Source organism: Myxine glutinosa, chromosome 7, assembly GCF_964187855.1.
Source record: "Myxine glutinosa chromosome 7, kmMyxGlut1.1, whole genome shotgun sequence".
NCBI classification, from domain to species: Eukaryota; Metazoa; Chordata; class Myxini; order Myxiniformes; family Myxinidae; genus Myxine; species Myxine glutinosa.
Genome location: NC_136267.1, coordinates 10,095,894 through 10,110,463, shown reverse-complemented (window position 1 = coordinate 10,110,463; position 14,570 = coordinate 10,095,894). Strand labels below are relative to the sequence as shown.

Genomic DNA, 14,570 nt, shown 5'->3' with positions numbered 1-14,570 from the left:
AAACCCATTCAGGGCCACACGTTGACTATGACTAGAGAGGAAGTCCACCAGCCATGCGTGGAGATTTCCATGGATACCAAAGGAGGAGAGTTTGGTGAGCAGAGCGGGGTGCCAGACCGTATCGAAGGCACGTGATATGTCAAGGGAGACAGCTCTAATTTCCTGTTTGGCATTGAGCACCTCCATCCATTGTTGAGAAATCAGAAGCAGCATGTCCAGAGTAGAGTGACCAGGTCTGAAACCAAATTGATGATCAGTGATCAAGCCATTGGAGAAGAGGAAAGATTTCATATCTGAAGCAATGATGGATTCCATGACTTTGCTGATAAATGGGAGAAGGCTGATTGGTCTGTAGTTGCTAGGATCTGTTTTTGCACCTTTTTTGTGCAAAGCGGTGATGTTGGCTGATTTCCAAGCAGATGGCAGATTGCAGATGGCCTTGAGCAAAAGAGAGGGTGAAGAGAACAGAGAGAGGGAGTGAAGGAGCGGAAGAACAGGATTTTAGGACCCGTGGGCTGATGCCGTCAGGTACAGTTGCAGAATCAGAGTCGAGGGTTGACAGAAACTTTTCCAGCTTGTCAGGAGGAAAGGACACAGAGACCAGGAGCAGCTGGGTACGACTGGGTATGGTGGGTACAGAGAGGGATGGGTTTGGGACACAAGATTTAGAGGCAAACACAGAGTTGAGGCATTCAGCTTTTTCATGTGCGGGGTCAGCCGTGTAGCCGTTTGAGGTGAGGGAGGGGATGGAGGGGGAACAAACACCAGAAACAGATTTGACCAGACGCCACCAGGATTTTGAAGAGGGAGACAGATAAGAGAGTTCGGTCCTGAGAATGGAGAGATATTGTTTCCTGGCTCTCCTGAGGGTGGACACACACTTGTTTCGGCCTTTGTGAAAGGAAATGAGATTCCCTTCCATTGGGTTTGCTTTCCAGGAGACGAAAGCAAGTTGATTCTGGGCAACAGCCTCACCACAAGATTCCGTGTACCATGGATGGGAGGAAGGGTATGACAACTGAAGACGAGATGGGATAAATCTGTGCATGAGAGAGAGCAATTTACTTTGGAAAAATTCCCAGGATGAGTTGATATCAGAGGCGGTAGATATGGGAGACCAGTCCAGATGAATGATGGCTGCTTGAAGACCATGACCATGCCAGTTGGCCTGAGTGAAATGCCAGACTCGAGGATGCTGTGGAGGCTCTCTGAGAATGGTCAGACAGATGTCCACTTTAACAAGCACATGATCAGATGAGCCAATTGGAGCAGAAGAAGAGCAGCAGACATTTTCAGGGAAGTTAGTCATAACCAAGTCCAGAAGAGAAGATGCTCCGTTGACTGAGATCCGGGTCGGGAAATTGACAGATTGTGTCAGTCCCAGTGAGTCGCAGAAGTCCTTTGCTGAAGAGCCATGGCTGGTGAGAGCGGTACCCACACCCAGCCAACTGGCATGGTGACAATTGAAATCACCACATATGAGGAAGAGGGAGTTGGGATGGGTAGATAGAAGTTGGTCCATATTATCAGACAGCGAGATGTAGATGGAGTCATCACTGTTTGGTGGACGGTACAACACACACATGAACAAAAGGTGGGAGCGAAGGGGAAGCCGTAGCCAAAGGTTCTCCTGGGGGTGAGGTGGAGAGAGGGCGCTGCAGGGAGAGTGAGGAAGATAGTTTTTGATAAATATAGCAACCCCACCTCGAGGACGAGGCTCAGGTTTATCATACCGGAGGAGGGAGTAACCTGGGAGAGATACCAAGGAATCAGAGACATCATGAAGGAGGAAAGATTCTGTTAAGCAGATCATGTCTGGTTTTTCAGAAGCAACTTGTATGGAGAGATCAGTCAAGTTTGAGCGAAGGCCCCGGATGTTTGAGGTCCATACCATTAATGAAGAGGAAGAGGGAGCATCGGATACAAAACAGGGGGTGGGGAGGGGTGTGGTAAGATGTGGAAGAGGAGGAAGAGGTCGGGAGAGCTGTTGAAGGTGTGGCAGAGATTTCAGAATAGCTTGGAGAAAGGGAAGAATGGGGCGGACAAAAGGTTTGATGGTGATTGGGTGAGGCACAGTGAGGTGTTATTTGAGGAGGGGGAAGAGCGAGGCAGAAGGTTGGGGGAGATGAAGGTGAAAGTTGGAAGGGGGAAGAAGCAAGGAGGATGCTTTGAGGAGGAGGGGTGAGAGGGGAGTCTAGGAGGGGAGGAGCGAGGGAGAGTCTCTTGAGGGGAGGGGCGTGGGGGAGTTTAGGAGGGAAGGGGCAAGGGGGGAGATTTGAAAGGGATGGGTGATGGGGAAGATTTGGAGGGGAGGGGCAAGGGGGAAGATTTGAAAGGGATGGGTGATGGGGAAGATTTGGAGGGGAGGGGCAAGGGGGAAGATTTGAAAGAGATGGGTGATGGGGAAGATTTGGAGGGGTGGGGCAAGGGGGTAGATTTGGAGGGGGAAGGGTGATGGGGAAGTTTTGGAGGGGAGGGGTGATGGGGAAGTTTTGGAGGGAAGGGGTTATGGGGAAGATTTGGAGGGGAGGGGCAAGGGGGGAGATTTGAAAGGGATGGGTGATGGGGAAGATTTGGAGGGTAGGGGCAAGGGGGAATATTTGAAATAGATGGGTGATGGGGAAGATTTGGAGGGGAGGGGCAAGGGGGTAGATTTGGAGGGGAGGGGTGATGGGGAAGTTTTGGAGGGGAGAGGTGATGGGGAAGTTTTGGAGGGAAGGGGTGATGGGGAAGATTTGGATGGGAGGGGTGAGATTGGATTTTGAAAAGGGTACGATTAATGGGAAACTAACATTTATTGCAAAAAGAGTTCCTTGAGACCTTCCAGTCAAAAATACGTTTGAGGATGCTGAAGGAGGGGTGGAATGCAGGAGAGTTTCGGGAATGTAGAAAAAAGGAACTGTAAGAGATGGAATTTTTTTTTGGAATGAATAGATTTGGTGAGCAAGTCGAAAGCATCCTTTTACAGAAGAAGAAGAAAAAGGTGTTATAATATACGACAGAACACAGTTCCTCAAGGGAAAGTTTAAACATTTTTAACAATGTGATCACGTGATCACCAACAACGTGATCGAAGAACGAACGAACAAATAAGAACAACGAATAAACGAATAAGAACAGAGAAGGATTTTTTTTTTTTTGAGTTGACATTTTAAACAAGGAAGTATGGGGTGTTAGACAGGGACAAAAACAGAGAACGAAAGTAATTGCAGCGCAATCGACGAACCACTGAGAGAAAAACAAAGCCTCAAGGTCGGACACAGTAGCCTACTAGGCCTCAGAATACGCGACACAAATTAACCGACGATTTTGTATACATATATGAAAGATTAACACCGAGAATCTTACTAAAGACACACTATAGGTCAACACACCGAAAGATAGATACAGTTTCGACAAAAACACAATTGTGAAAAATTACTTACCTTCGAAAGCGTGAGCGCATGGACAGGTTCGAAAAAACGTGACACGAGCTTCGAAAAGACAGACACGAAAAAACGTGTCTGCCTGTGTGTCGCCATTTTTCTCAGAGATGGCTGAACGGATCTTCGTCAAACTTTCAGAGGTTCATCAGTAAGTGCCTGGGAGTGTTTTAGGCCAAAAATAAATAAATAAATAAAACATCGTTTTTGGAGAGTTTTTTTTATTTTTTATTATCACTCGATAGTGCCAAAGCCTTTTTAAATTAATGACAGTTCTATACAAGTACACATTCGCATAAATAAATACAAAACAATCACCAGACATTTGAATACAAATAAATCAAACAATTCCGGAAGTGTACGATGTTGGTAGTACGGCTTCTTCTTCTTCCTGATCGGCATCACACTTAACTCCGAAACGTGATGAACGCCACATTCACAAACCAGCATATACAGTCACGTGAAAAAGTATGTCCACCCCATGTAAAGTTTTGACTTTTCAACATATTTCAACATACAGCTATTTGTTCTTCATTTCAACAATATTGATAGATAAAGGTGATATAATATAACAAATATCATGAAACATTTACATTTTGTAGTCCATTGTATAATTTAAATAAACATGAATGCAAATTTCGCATGTGGAAAAAGTAAGTACACCCATGAAATGTTTTTTAATCTTTTTAACATGTGTGGACATATCAATATTTGATCTTCATTTAAACAGTATCTTCAGATAAAGGTGATCTAATTGAACAAAAAACAATGAGAAATTGAATTTGCAATAATTTATTCAACAAAGAATTAACAGATGCCATTTCCTTCTGTGGAAAAAGTAAGTACACCCTTGGCTCTAATAGGTGGTATTTCCCCCTTTGGCAGAAACAACCTCAAGTAGACGTTTCTTATAACTGTCTACCAGTCTCTGACATCGACTGGGAGAAATTTCTGCCCACTCCTCCATGCAGAATTCTTTCAGCTGTGCGATGTTTGAGGGGTTTCTTGCATGCACAGCTCGTTTCAAATCCTCCCACAACATGTCGATGGGATTTCGATCCGGGCTTTGACTTGGCCATTCCAGAACCCTCCATTTCTTTCTTTTCAGCCATTCCTTGGTGGATTTACTGGTATGTTTAGGGTCATTGTCATGTTGCAAGGTCCACCTTCGGTTGAGCTTCAACTCTCCGACAGATGCCCTCACATTATCCTCAAGTACCCTCTTTTACAATGAAGAATTCATAGTGGATTCTATGATGGTGAGCTGCCCAGGCCCTGATGCAGCAAAGCTGCCCCAAACCATAATATTTCCACGACCATGCTTACACTTGGTATCAGGTTTTTGTGGTCAAATGCTGTCTTTGGTTTTCACCAAACATGTCTTCTGGTACTGTGGCCAAATAGCTCTACCTTTGACTCATCTGTCCAGAGCACATTGTTCCAGAAGTGCTGTTCTTTGCCTTGGTATTCATTGGCAAACTTTAGTCTTGCCCTGATGTTCTTTCTGGACAGCAGAGGTTTCGTCCTGGCACACCTCCCATGTAGATCAAATTTGTGCAGCCTCTTTCTAATGGTAGACTCGTGCACTTTGACATCAACAGTGGCAAGATCTACCTGTAGGTCCCGTGATGACATCCTGGGGTTCTTAGAGACTTCTTTCAGCATCTTGCGGTCTGCTCTCGGGCTGAACTTGCTGGGGCGGCCTGGCCTGAACAGGTTGGCAGTTGTTTGGAATCCTCTCCACTTGTAGATGATCTTCCGGACAGTCGAATGATTGATTTGAAATTGTTTGGAGATCTTTTTAAATCCCTTCCCAGACTCGTAGGCATCTATAACCTTCTTTCTGAAGGCCTCAGAGAGCTCTTTTGATCTATGCATGGTGACGCCGCACACTTCAACAACAAAGAGCAAACCAAACTAAATGTCTGAGGTTTATATAAGACAGGTTCCTCCAAGATCCTCTCTAACGATGTTCTAATCATTTGCACCTGAGCTGGTGCACCTGATTCTAATTTTAGGTATTTGAAGTAGTGATAAATGTAGGGATGTACTTACTTTTTCCACATGCGAAATTTGCATTTATGTTTATTTAAATTATACAATAGACTACAAAATGTAAATGTTTCATGATATTTGTTATATTATATCACCTTTATCTTTCAATATTGTTGAAATGAAGATCAAATAGCTGTATGTTGAAATATGTTGAAAAAGTCAAAACTTTACATGGGGTGTACTTACTTTTTCACGTGACTGTATATGAACACTCTTCCTCCCCTGACTCCCCCTCCCAAGTGAGACACTGAACAGGTGGTGGTAACACGTGATCAAAGGTACTTGAAAGAGACAATGAGATAAATAATGACAAATGAGTGATGTTGCGGAAATGAAGGAGCAACAATATTATTGAGAGCTGTAGTGGGTAGTGATGTAGTGATGTGGTGATAGACTGATATTGAGAGTGGAATGAAGCAGCATAGTGGTGGGAAGTGGGTTGATAAAGTTTGTAATGAGGAAGGAGTGACAGAAAAGTCATGGGGAATGAGGTTCTGTTGGACAAAAGTTGAGCGTGAGGGGTCAGGGAAAATGTAAGTAAGAGGTAGTGGGAAATGAGGATTCAATGGACCATGGAAGTAGACAGGGAAGAGTGAGAGGTAATGGTGCAGGAGGTTCAATTTCACGATGGAAGTACATGGGGGGGGGGGTCAATTTCACTATGGAAGTACACAGTGGGGGGGGGGGTGAGTGAGAGGTCGTGGTGCAGGACGTTCAATTTCACTATGGAAGTAGACGGGGAGGAGTGAGTGAGAGGTCGTGGTGCAGGAGGTTCAATTTCACTGTGGAAGTAGACAGGGAGGAGTGAGTGAGAGGTCGTGGTGCAGGAGGTTCAATTTCACTATGGAAGTAGACGGGGAGGAGTGAGTGAGAGGTAGTGGTGCAGGAGGTTCAATTTCACTATGGAAGTAGATGGGGAGGAGTGAGTGAGAGGTAGTGGAGCAGGTGCAGGAGGTTCAGTTTCACTATGGAAGTAGATGGGGAGGAGTGAGTGAGAGGTAGTGGAGCAGGTGGAGGAGGTTCAATTTCACTGTGGAAGTAGACAGGGAGGAGTGAGTGAAAGGTAGTGGTGCAGTTGCAGGAGGTTCAATTTCACTGTGGAAGTGTAATGTGAGAGAGAAGTGAACAATGGGCACACGTGGACTAAATGAGTTAGAGTGGAGGTAGAAAAAATGACAGTGAGGATTTCGGGTCAGGGAGTAAGGAATGAAGTAACGTCAGATGACAGGAGTGAATGAAGAATGAAGGTTAAGAGTGAGAACAGAGGGAGGAACGAAGGGCTTAGTGTGGAGTAACAAACACATCGAGGGAGTGGAGAATGATAGATCCATGCTGGAAGGAGTGAGGACGAGCGAGGCGATGTTCGCCGAATGAGTTGCGCCCACATCATTACCGACAGTCCTGCAACCTCTGTCCGTCTGCCCACGACCGGTACCCCCTCCAGCGCCCCCCACTCCCTGGACATGCCCATTGGCTGCCGAGCCGCATAGGCGGCACTTTAAAGGGGCGATGAGCGAGTACTCGTGAGTCCGGTAATGGGCGGATCTGCAGATCCACATTGTGTGCTTCTCTATAGGTTTCTCGCTCCTTATAAAAGGCTTTAGAGAGGAAGAACACACTTATTGCGATGGCCACGACAATCCAGGGGGTGAGTTTGTCCATTTGTTTATGAAACCATTTCCCATGACAGACACTTGAGAAAATGAACAACGTCAATCGTCTTAACGACAGACACGTTACATCCTCTACTATGTTTGTTTATGTGTGTGTGTTTGTGTGTTTATTGTGTGTATGTTTGTTTATATGTGTGTATGTTTGTTTATGTGTGTGTATGTTTGTTTATGTGTGTGTATGTTTGTTTATGTGTGTGTATGTTTGTTTATATGTGTGTATGTTTGTTTATATGTGTGTATGTTTGTGTATGTGTGTGTATGTTTGTTTATGTGTGTGTTTGTGTGTTTATTGTGTGTATGTTTGTTTATATGTGTGTATGTTTGTTTATGTGTGTGTATGTTTGTTTATATGTGTGTATGTTTGTTTATGTGTGTGTATGTTTGTTTATGTGTGTGTATGTTTGTTTATATGTGTGTATGTTTGTTTATATGTGTGTATGTTTGTGTATGTGTGTGTATGTTTGTTTATGTGTGTGTATGTTTGTTTATATGTGTGTATGTTTGTTTTTGTGTGTGTATGTTTGTTTATGTGTGTGTATGTTTGTTTATGTGTGTGTATGTTTGTTTATGTGTGTGTGTATGTTTGTTTATGTGTGTGTATGTTTGTTTATGTGTGTGTATGTTTGTTTATGTGTGTGTATGTTTGTTTATGTGTGTGTATGTTTGTTTATGTGTGTGTATGTTTGTTTATGTGTGTGTATGTTTGTTTATGTGTGTGTATGTTTGTTTATGTGTGTGTATGTTTGTTTATATGTGTGTATATTTGTTTATGTGTGTGTATGTTTGTTTATATGTGTGTATGTTTGTTTATGTGTGTGTATGTTTGTTTATATGTGTGTATGTTTGTATGTTTGTTTATGTGTGTGTATGTTTGTTTATATGTGTGTATGTTTGTTTATGTGTGTGTATGTTTGTTTATATGTGTGTATGCTTGTTTATATGTGTGTATGTTTGTTTATGTGTGTGTATGTTTGTTTATGTGTGTGTATGTTTGTTTATGTGTGTGTATGTTTGTTTATATGTGTGTATGTTTGTTTATATGTGTGTATGTTTGTTTATGTGTGTGTATGTTTGTTTATGTGTGTGTGTATGTTTGTTTATGTGTGTGTATGTTTGTTTATGTGTGTGTATGTTTGTTTATATGTGTGTATCTTTGTTTATGTGTGAGTGCTTGTGTGTGTTATATGTGTGTATGTATGTTTATGTGTGTGTATGTTTGTTCATGTGTGTGTATGTTTGTTTATATGTGTGTATGTTTGTTTATATATGTGTATGTTTGTTTATTTGTGTATGTTTGTTTATGTGTGTGTTTGTTTATATGTGTGTGCATGTTTGTTTATGTGTGTATGTTTGTTTATGTGTGTATGTTTGTTTATGTGTGTATGTTTGTTTACATGTGTGTAGGTTTGTTTTTGTGTGTATGTTTGTTTATATGTGTGTGTATGTTTTTTTATGGGTGTGTATGTTTGTTTATGCATGTGTATATTTGTATCAAAAAGTTCTTCATTTACCATCGTCATCACACATTGACACCCCTGTGTATGCTTATGCTGTAACATTTGCCCGCACGGTTACACAAGTCTGAGGATCGAGTGTGGTTTAACATGACAAGGATGTGACATCATGGTGATTGGCGTGAGCAGAATGTTCGGTGACTAGCGAGCTGAACAAGGTGCGAGATCCACATTATTGTACAATTATTGAAACTTTTCACAATGATCAAGATTAACATTGTACAGTTATTGAGAACTTTTTAAAATGGACAGGATTAACATTGTACAGTTATTGAGAACTTTTCACAATGAACAAGATCCACATTATTGTACAGTTATTGAGAACTTTTAATAATGGACAAGATCCACATTGTACAATTATTGAGAAGTTTTCATAATGGACAAGGTCCACATCATTGTACAATTATTGATAACTTTTCACAACAGACAAGAACAATATTATTGTACAATTATTGAGAACTTTTCAAAACGGACAAGATCCACATTATTGTACAATTATTGAGAACTTTTCACAATGACCAAGATCCACATTATTGAACAATCATTGAGAACTTTTTATAATGGACAAGATCCACCTTATTGTACAATTATTGAGAACTTTTCATAATGGACAAGATCCATATTGTACAATTATTGAGAAGTTTTCATAACGGACAAGATTAACACTGTACAATTATGGAGAACTTTTCATAATGGACAAGATCCACATTATTGTACAATTATTGAGAACTTTTCATAATGGACAAGATCCACATTGTACAATTATTGAGAAGTTTTCATAACGGACAAGATTAACACTGTACAATTATGGAGAACTTTTCATAATGGACAAGATCCACATTATTGAACAATGAATCAGAAGTTTTCATAACGGACAAGATCCACATCATTGTACAATTATTGAGAACTTTTCACAACAGACAAGAACAATATTATTGTACAATTATTGAGAACTTTTCAAAACGGACAAGATCCACATTATTGTACAATTTTTGAGAACTTTTCATAATGGACAAGATCCACATTATTGTACAATTATTGAGAACTTTCACAATGAACAAGATCCACATAATTGTACAAATATTGAGAACTTCTTACAACGGACAAGATCAACATTATTGGACAATTATTGAGAACTTTTCACAATGAACAAGATCCACATTATTGGACAATTATTGAGAAATTTTCACAAGTGTCAAGATCCACATTATTGGACAATTATTGACAACTTTTCACAACGGACAAGATCGACATTATTGTACAATTATTGAGAAATGTTCACAACAGACAACATCCACATTATTGTACAATTATTAAGAACTTTTCACAATGAAAAAGATCCACATTATTGTACAATTATTGAGAAATTTTCACAACAGACAAGATCCACATTATTGTACAATTATTGAGAACTTTTCATGAAGGACAAGATCCACATTATTGTATAATTATTGAGAACTTTTTATTACGCACAAGATCCACATTATTGTACAATTATTGAGAACTTTTCATAACAGACAAGATCCACATTGTATATTTATTGAGAGAACTTTTCATAACGGACAAGATCCACATTATTGTACAATTATTGAGAACTTTTCATAACAGACAAGATCCACATTGTATGATTATTGAGAACTTTTCACAATGAACAGGATCCACATTATTGTACAATTATTGAGAACTTTTCACAACGGACAAGATCCATATTATTGTACAATTATTGAGAACTTTTCACAATGGACAAGATCCATATTATTGTACAATTATTGAGAACTTTTCACAACGGACAAGATCCACATTATTGTACAATTATTGAGAACTTTTCACAATGAACAAGATCCATATTATTGTTCAATTATCAATAACTTTTCATGACAGACAAGATCCATTTTATTATATAATTATTGAGACCTTTTCATAATGGACAAGATCCATATTATTGTACAATTATTGAGAACTTTTCATAGTGGACAAGATCCATATTATTGTACAATTATTGAGAACTTTTCACAACGGACAAGATCCATTTTATTATATAATTATTGAGACCTTTTCACAACGGACAAGATCCATATTATTGTACAATTATTGAGAACTTTTCACAATGAACAAGATCCATTTTATTATATAATTATTGAGACCTTTTCATGAAGGACCAGATCTATATTAATGTACAATTATTGAGAACTTTTCACAATGAACAAGATCCACATTGTACAATAATTGGGAACTTTTCATAACAAACAAGATCCTCATTATTGTACAACTAGTGGGGTCACCCATGGGAATCCCAAGGGCATGGACGTGTGTGACATTTGGACATTTTTATTTAGATGCTGCACGCTGCACTTTCAGTTTTCCAAAATGGTCCTGGCAATTTATCAGATCCACAAATGATGTAATCTACATAATATATTTACTTCTGGTAACATGTGAATGCATGTGCGTGTACATGGGAAATACAGTTTGAAATATTTCATTACACCTCATGTAAAATGTGACTTCAAGAGCTCAAATCCTCTCCTTCCCCACCCTCATTCGTCGCTCATCACTCACACTGCACCGAGGAGTGGATCACTCATGGGAGAGTGAGTCACACACATGGGAGTGGGCCACACACATGGGAGTGGGTCACCCACAGGGGAGTGGGTCACACATGGTGGGGTGTGTCACACATGGGGGAGTGGGTCACACACATGGGAGTGGGTCACACATGGGGGAGTGGATCACACACGGGGGAGTGGGTCACACACAGGGGAGTGGGTCACACACGGGAGAGTGGGTCACACATGGGGGAGTGGGTCACACATGTGGGAGTGGGTCACACATGTGGGAGTGGTTCACACACGGGGGAGTGGGTCGCACACGGGGGAGTGCGTCACAAACGGGGGAGTGGTACACACAGGAGAGTGGGTCACGCACAGGGGATGGGGAGAGGATCATGGCATTCATTGGTGGTCTCGTTCTGTTCCCTCATTCTTTTATTCATTTTGAAAATGGCAGTTAAAAATGACCCTCATGCAACTCATTGAGACAACGCTGACATAAAGAAGCAGAAATGACCAACCACATGCCCTACATTACACAACCTTGAGCTAGACAGCTCGGATACACGCGGCGCATATGGAGCATATTCTCATGTCGAGACAAACTCGCACCAACAACCTGATAAAACAACATGCGCAACACATGACAGCACAGGATCACGACGAATGACAGCGGCCACTTCCGCAGCGATTATAATCGTAATTACCGGATCAGATTCAATCTGTTCCAACATGACCACCTCAACCTCATCTGCAGGTTCGGCACCAGCCTTTGGAGAACAAAGCTCCGCCCCTCTCCCCACGTGTAGAGTACTTAATTGTAACCTTTTATTGTGACTACATCTAAAGAATGAAACATTCGGACTATATAAAGAATACAGGTCAAATGGAAACGTCCCTGGGAAAAAGCCTTTGGGGCGGTGTATAAGAACATTACATTACACCTTTCTGTCTGGCGAAAACCAAAATGACTCTTTTCATGACAGCATACAAAATGACATTTTTAAAATTAAAGATTTCAAATAAACTTATTTAAAGTGTACGTGCACAAAGCTTATAAAATAAGAATGAAAAAATATCTCTGGGCAATTTCCCATCTGTGTTTATTTATTTATTTCATATCTGTGAATTGCATGTCCATCCACATGTGAAATGAACTTTGTTTATTAATCCTGGATGTGAACGCGATTCAGCCTTGAAAACTCGTGCGGAAAAAAATAAAAATAAATTATTTTAGATTTCACGATTTTATTTCCTTTTAGCTATGAAACGCAGTTTCTTTGGGCGGTGTATAATCGCTCCAAACGAAACAGGCATTACCTTGTTTCCTTTGCTTGGCTCTTTCACGAGCCTCGATCTTGTATACAAAAAAAAAAAAAAAAAAAAATCAAATTGTACCTTTGTTTCTTCAAAAAGTAATTTATCATCGAAGACTTGTTGATTCAGTCTTAAAATGCACATCAGAGGCTGATCGTAGGCCAATTGAGCCATGACTCTTCTTCATTTTTAAACTTGAAAGCATCGAAAACTTTTGCTTTACAAAGTAAAAATAGATTAAGACCAAACGTTATTAATAAATATTGTATTCCATAGTTAGTTTACATTATGATACACATTTTTGAAGTCCTGTATTGTCAAATTCCATGATTGGAAAAGAGTTGACTCGCTTTAAACAAAATTTGTATATACACCGCAGGAATATGTAAATTTATAATTAGACTTCGGTTTGATCCCGAACTTCAACAATCAGAAGCTGTACTTTTACTAAGTAATAATATAAATAACGAATTCCTGGGAAAGTTCTTGCCTCTCTTTCTCCTCTCTCCTTCGCCTCTCTCCTTCCCCATGCCCACATCTCGTCCGACCAGTCAACACATTCAAAACGGCTCTTCGAATAAATTTCGCCGATTTTCTCAACTCTAGCTGAAACTGAGACTTTAAAAAAATGAAATGAGATATCGAATTAGAGTTGAAATAAAACTGTGAGAGAGAGTAAGAAACTACTGGCCTAACAAACAAGGCCTCAAAGCTATGTGAGGAAATAAAATGGTGGATATTTGTTTTTGAAGCCCCACCCATGGACAGACAGACTCACAGACAGAATCACAGAATCACCTACAGAGCATATTATTGTACAATTATAGACAACTTTTCACAATGAACAAGATCCACATTATTGTAGAATTATTGAGAACTTTTCATAATGGACAAGATCCACATTATTGTACAATTATTGAGAACTTTTCATAACGGACAAGATCCACATTATTTTACAATTATTGAAAACTTTTCATTATGGGCAAGATCCACATTATTGTACAATTATTCAGAAATTTTCATAACGGACAAGATCCACATTATTGAATAATGATTCAGAACTTTTCCTAACGTACAAGATCCACATTATTGTGAAATTATTGAGAACTTTTCGTAATGAACAAGATCCACATAAATGAACAATTATTGAGAACTTTTCATAACAGACAAGCTCCACATTATTGTACAATTATTGAGAACTTTTCATAACGGACAAGATCCACATTATGCAACAATGCTTCAGAACTTTTCATAACAGACAAGATCCATATTATGGAACAATTATTGAGAACTTTTCATAACAGACAAGATCCACATTATTGTACAATTATTGAGAACTTTTCATAATGGACAATATCCACATTATTGTACAATTATTGAGAACTTTTCATAACGGACAATATCCACATTATTGTACAATTATTGAGAACTTTTCATAACGGACAAGATCCACATTATTGAACAATGATTCAGAACTTTTCATAACGTAGAAGATCCACATTATTGTGAAATTATTGAGAACTTTTCGCAATGAACAAGATCCACATTATTGAACAATTATTGAGAACTTTTCATAACGGACAAGATCCACATTGTACAATTATTGAGAACTTTTCACAATGAACAAGATCCACATTATTGTACAATTATTGAGAACTTTTCATAACGGACAAGATCCACATTATTAAACAATGATTCAGAACTTTTCATGACGTAAAAGCTCCACATTATTGAACAATTATTGAGAATTTTTCATAATGGACAAGATCCACATTATTGTACAATTCTTGAGAAGTTTTCATAACGGACAAGATCCACATTATTGTGCAATTATTGAGAACTTTTCATAACGGACAAGATCCACATAATCGTACAATTATTGAGAACTTTTCATAACGGATACAGATTTGTTTATAAGTTGTCAGGGACATTTTCTGTGATATGAGAAATCTTTCAGTGACATTTGTTATGCGTGTTCATGCGTTACATGTCATGTCAAACAAGAGGTGTTCGTGCACATGTTCGTGCATAACATGTCAT

At 39.6% G+C, this 14,570-nt stretch overlaps 1 protein-coding gene across 1 annotated transcript in view; it reads left to right on the top strand.

The window, feature by feature from the left end:
* The first annotated feature begins 7,104 nt into the window (after positions 1-7,104).
* LOC137430698 (transcription factor Sp9-like) overlaps positions 7,105-14,570 on the top strand; it is a 10,023-nt gene continuing 2,557 nt past the window's right edge. Inside the window, exon 1 of the mRNA XM_068121473.1 lies at positions 7,105-7,125. Coding sequence (XP_067977574.1) covers positions 7,105-7,125 — 21 coding nt within the window. The remainder of the gene's footprint in view (positions 7,126-14,570) is intronic.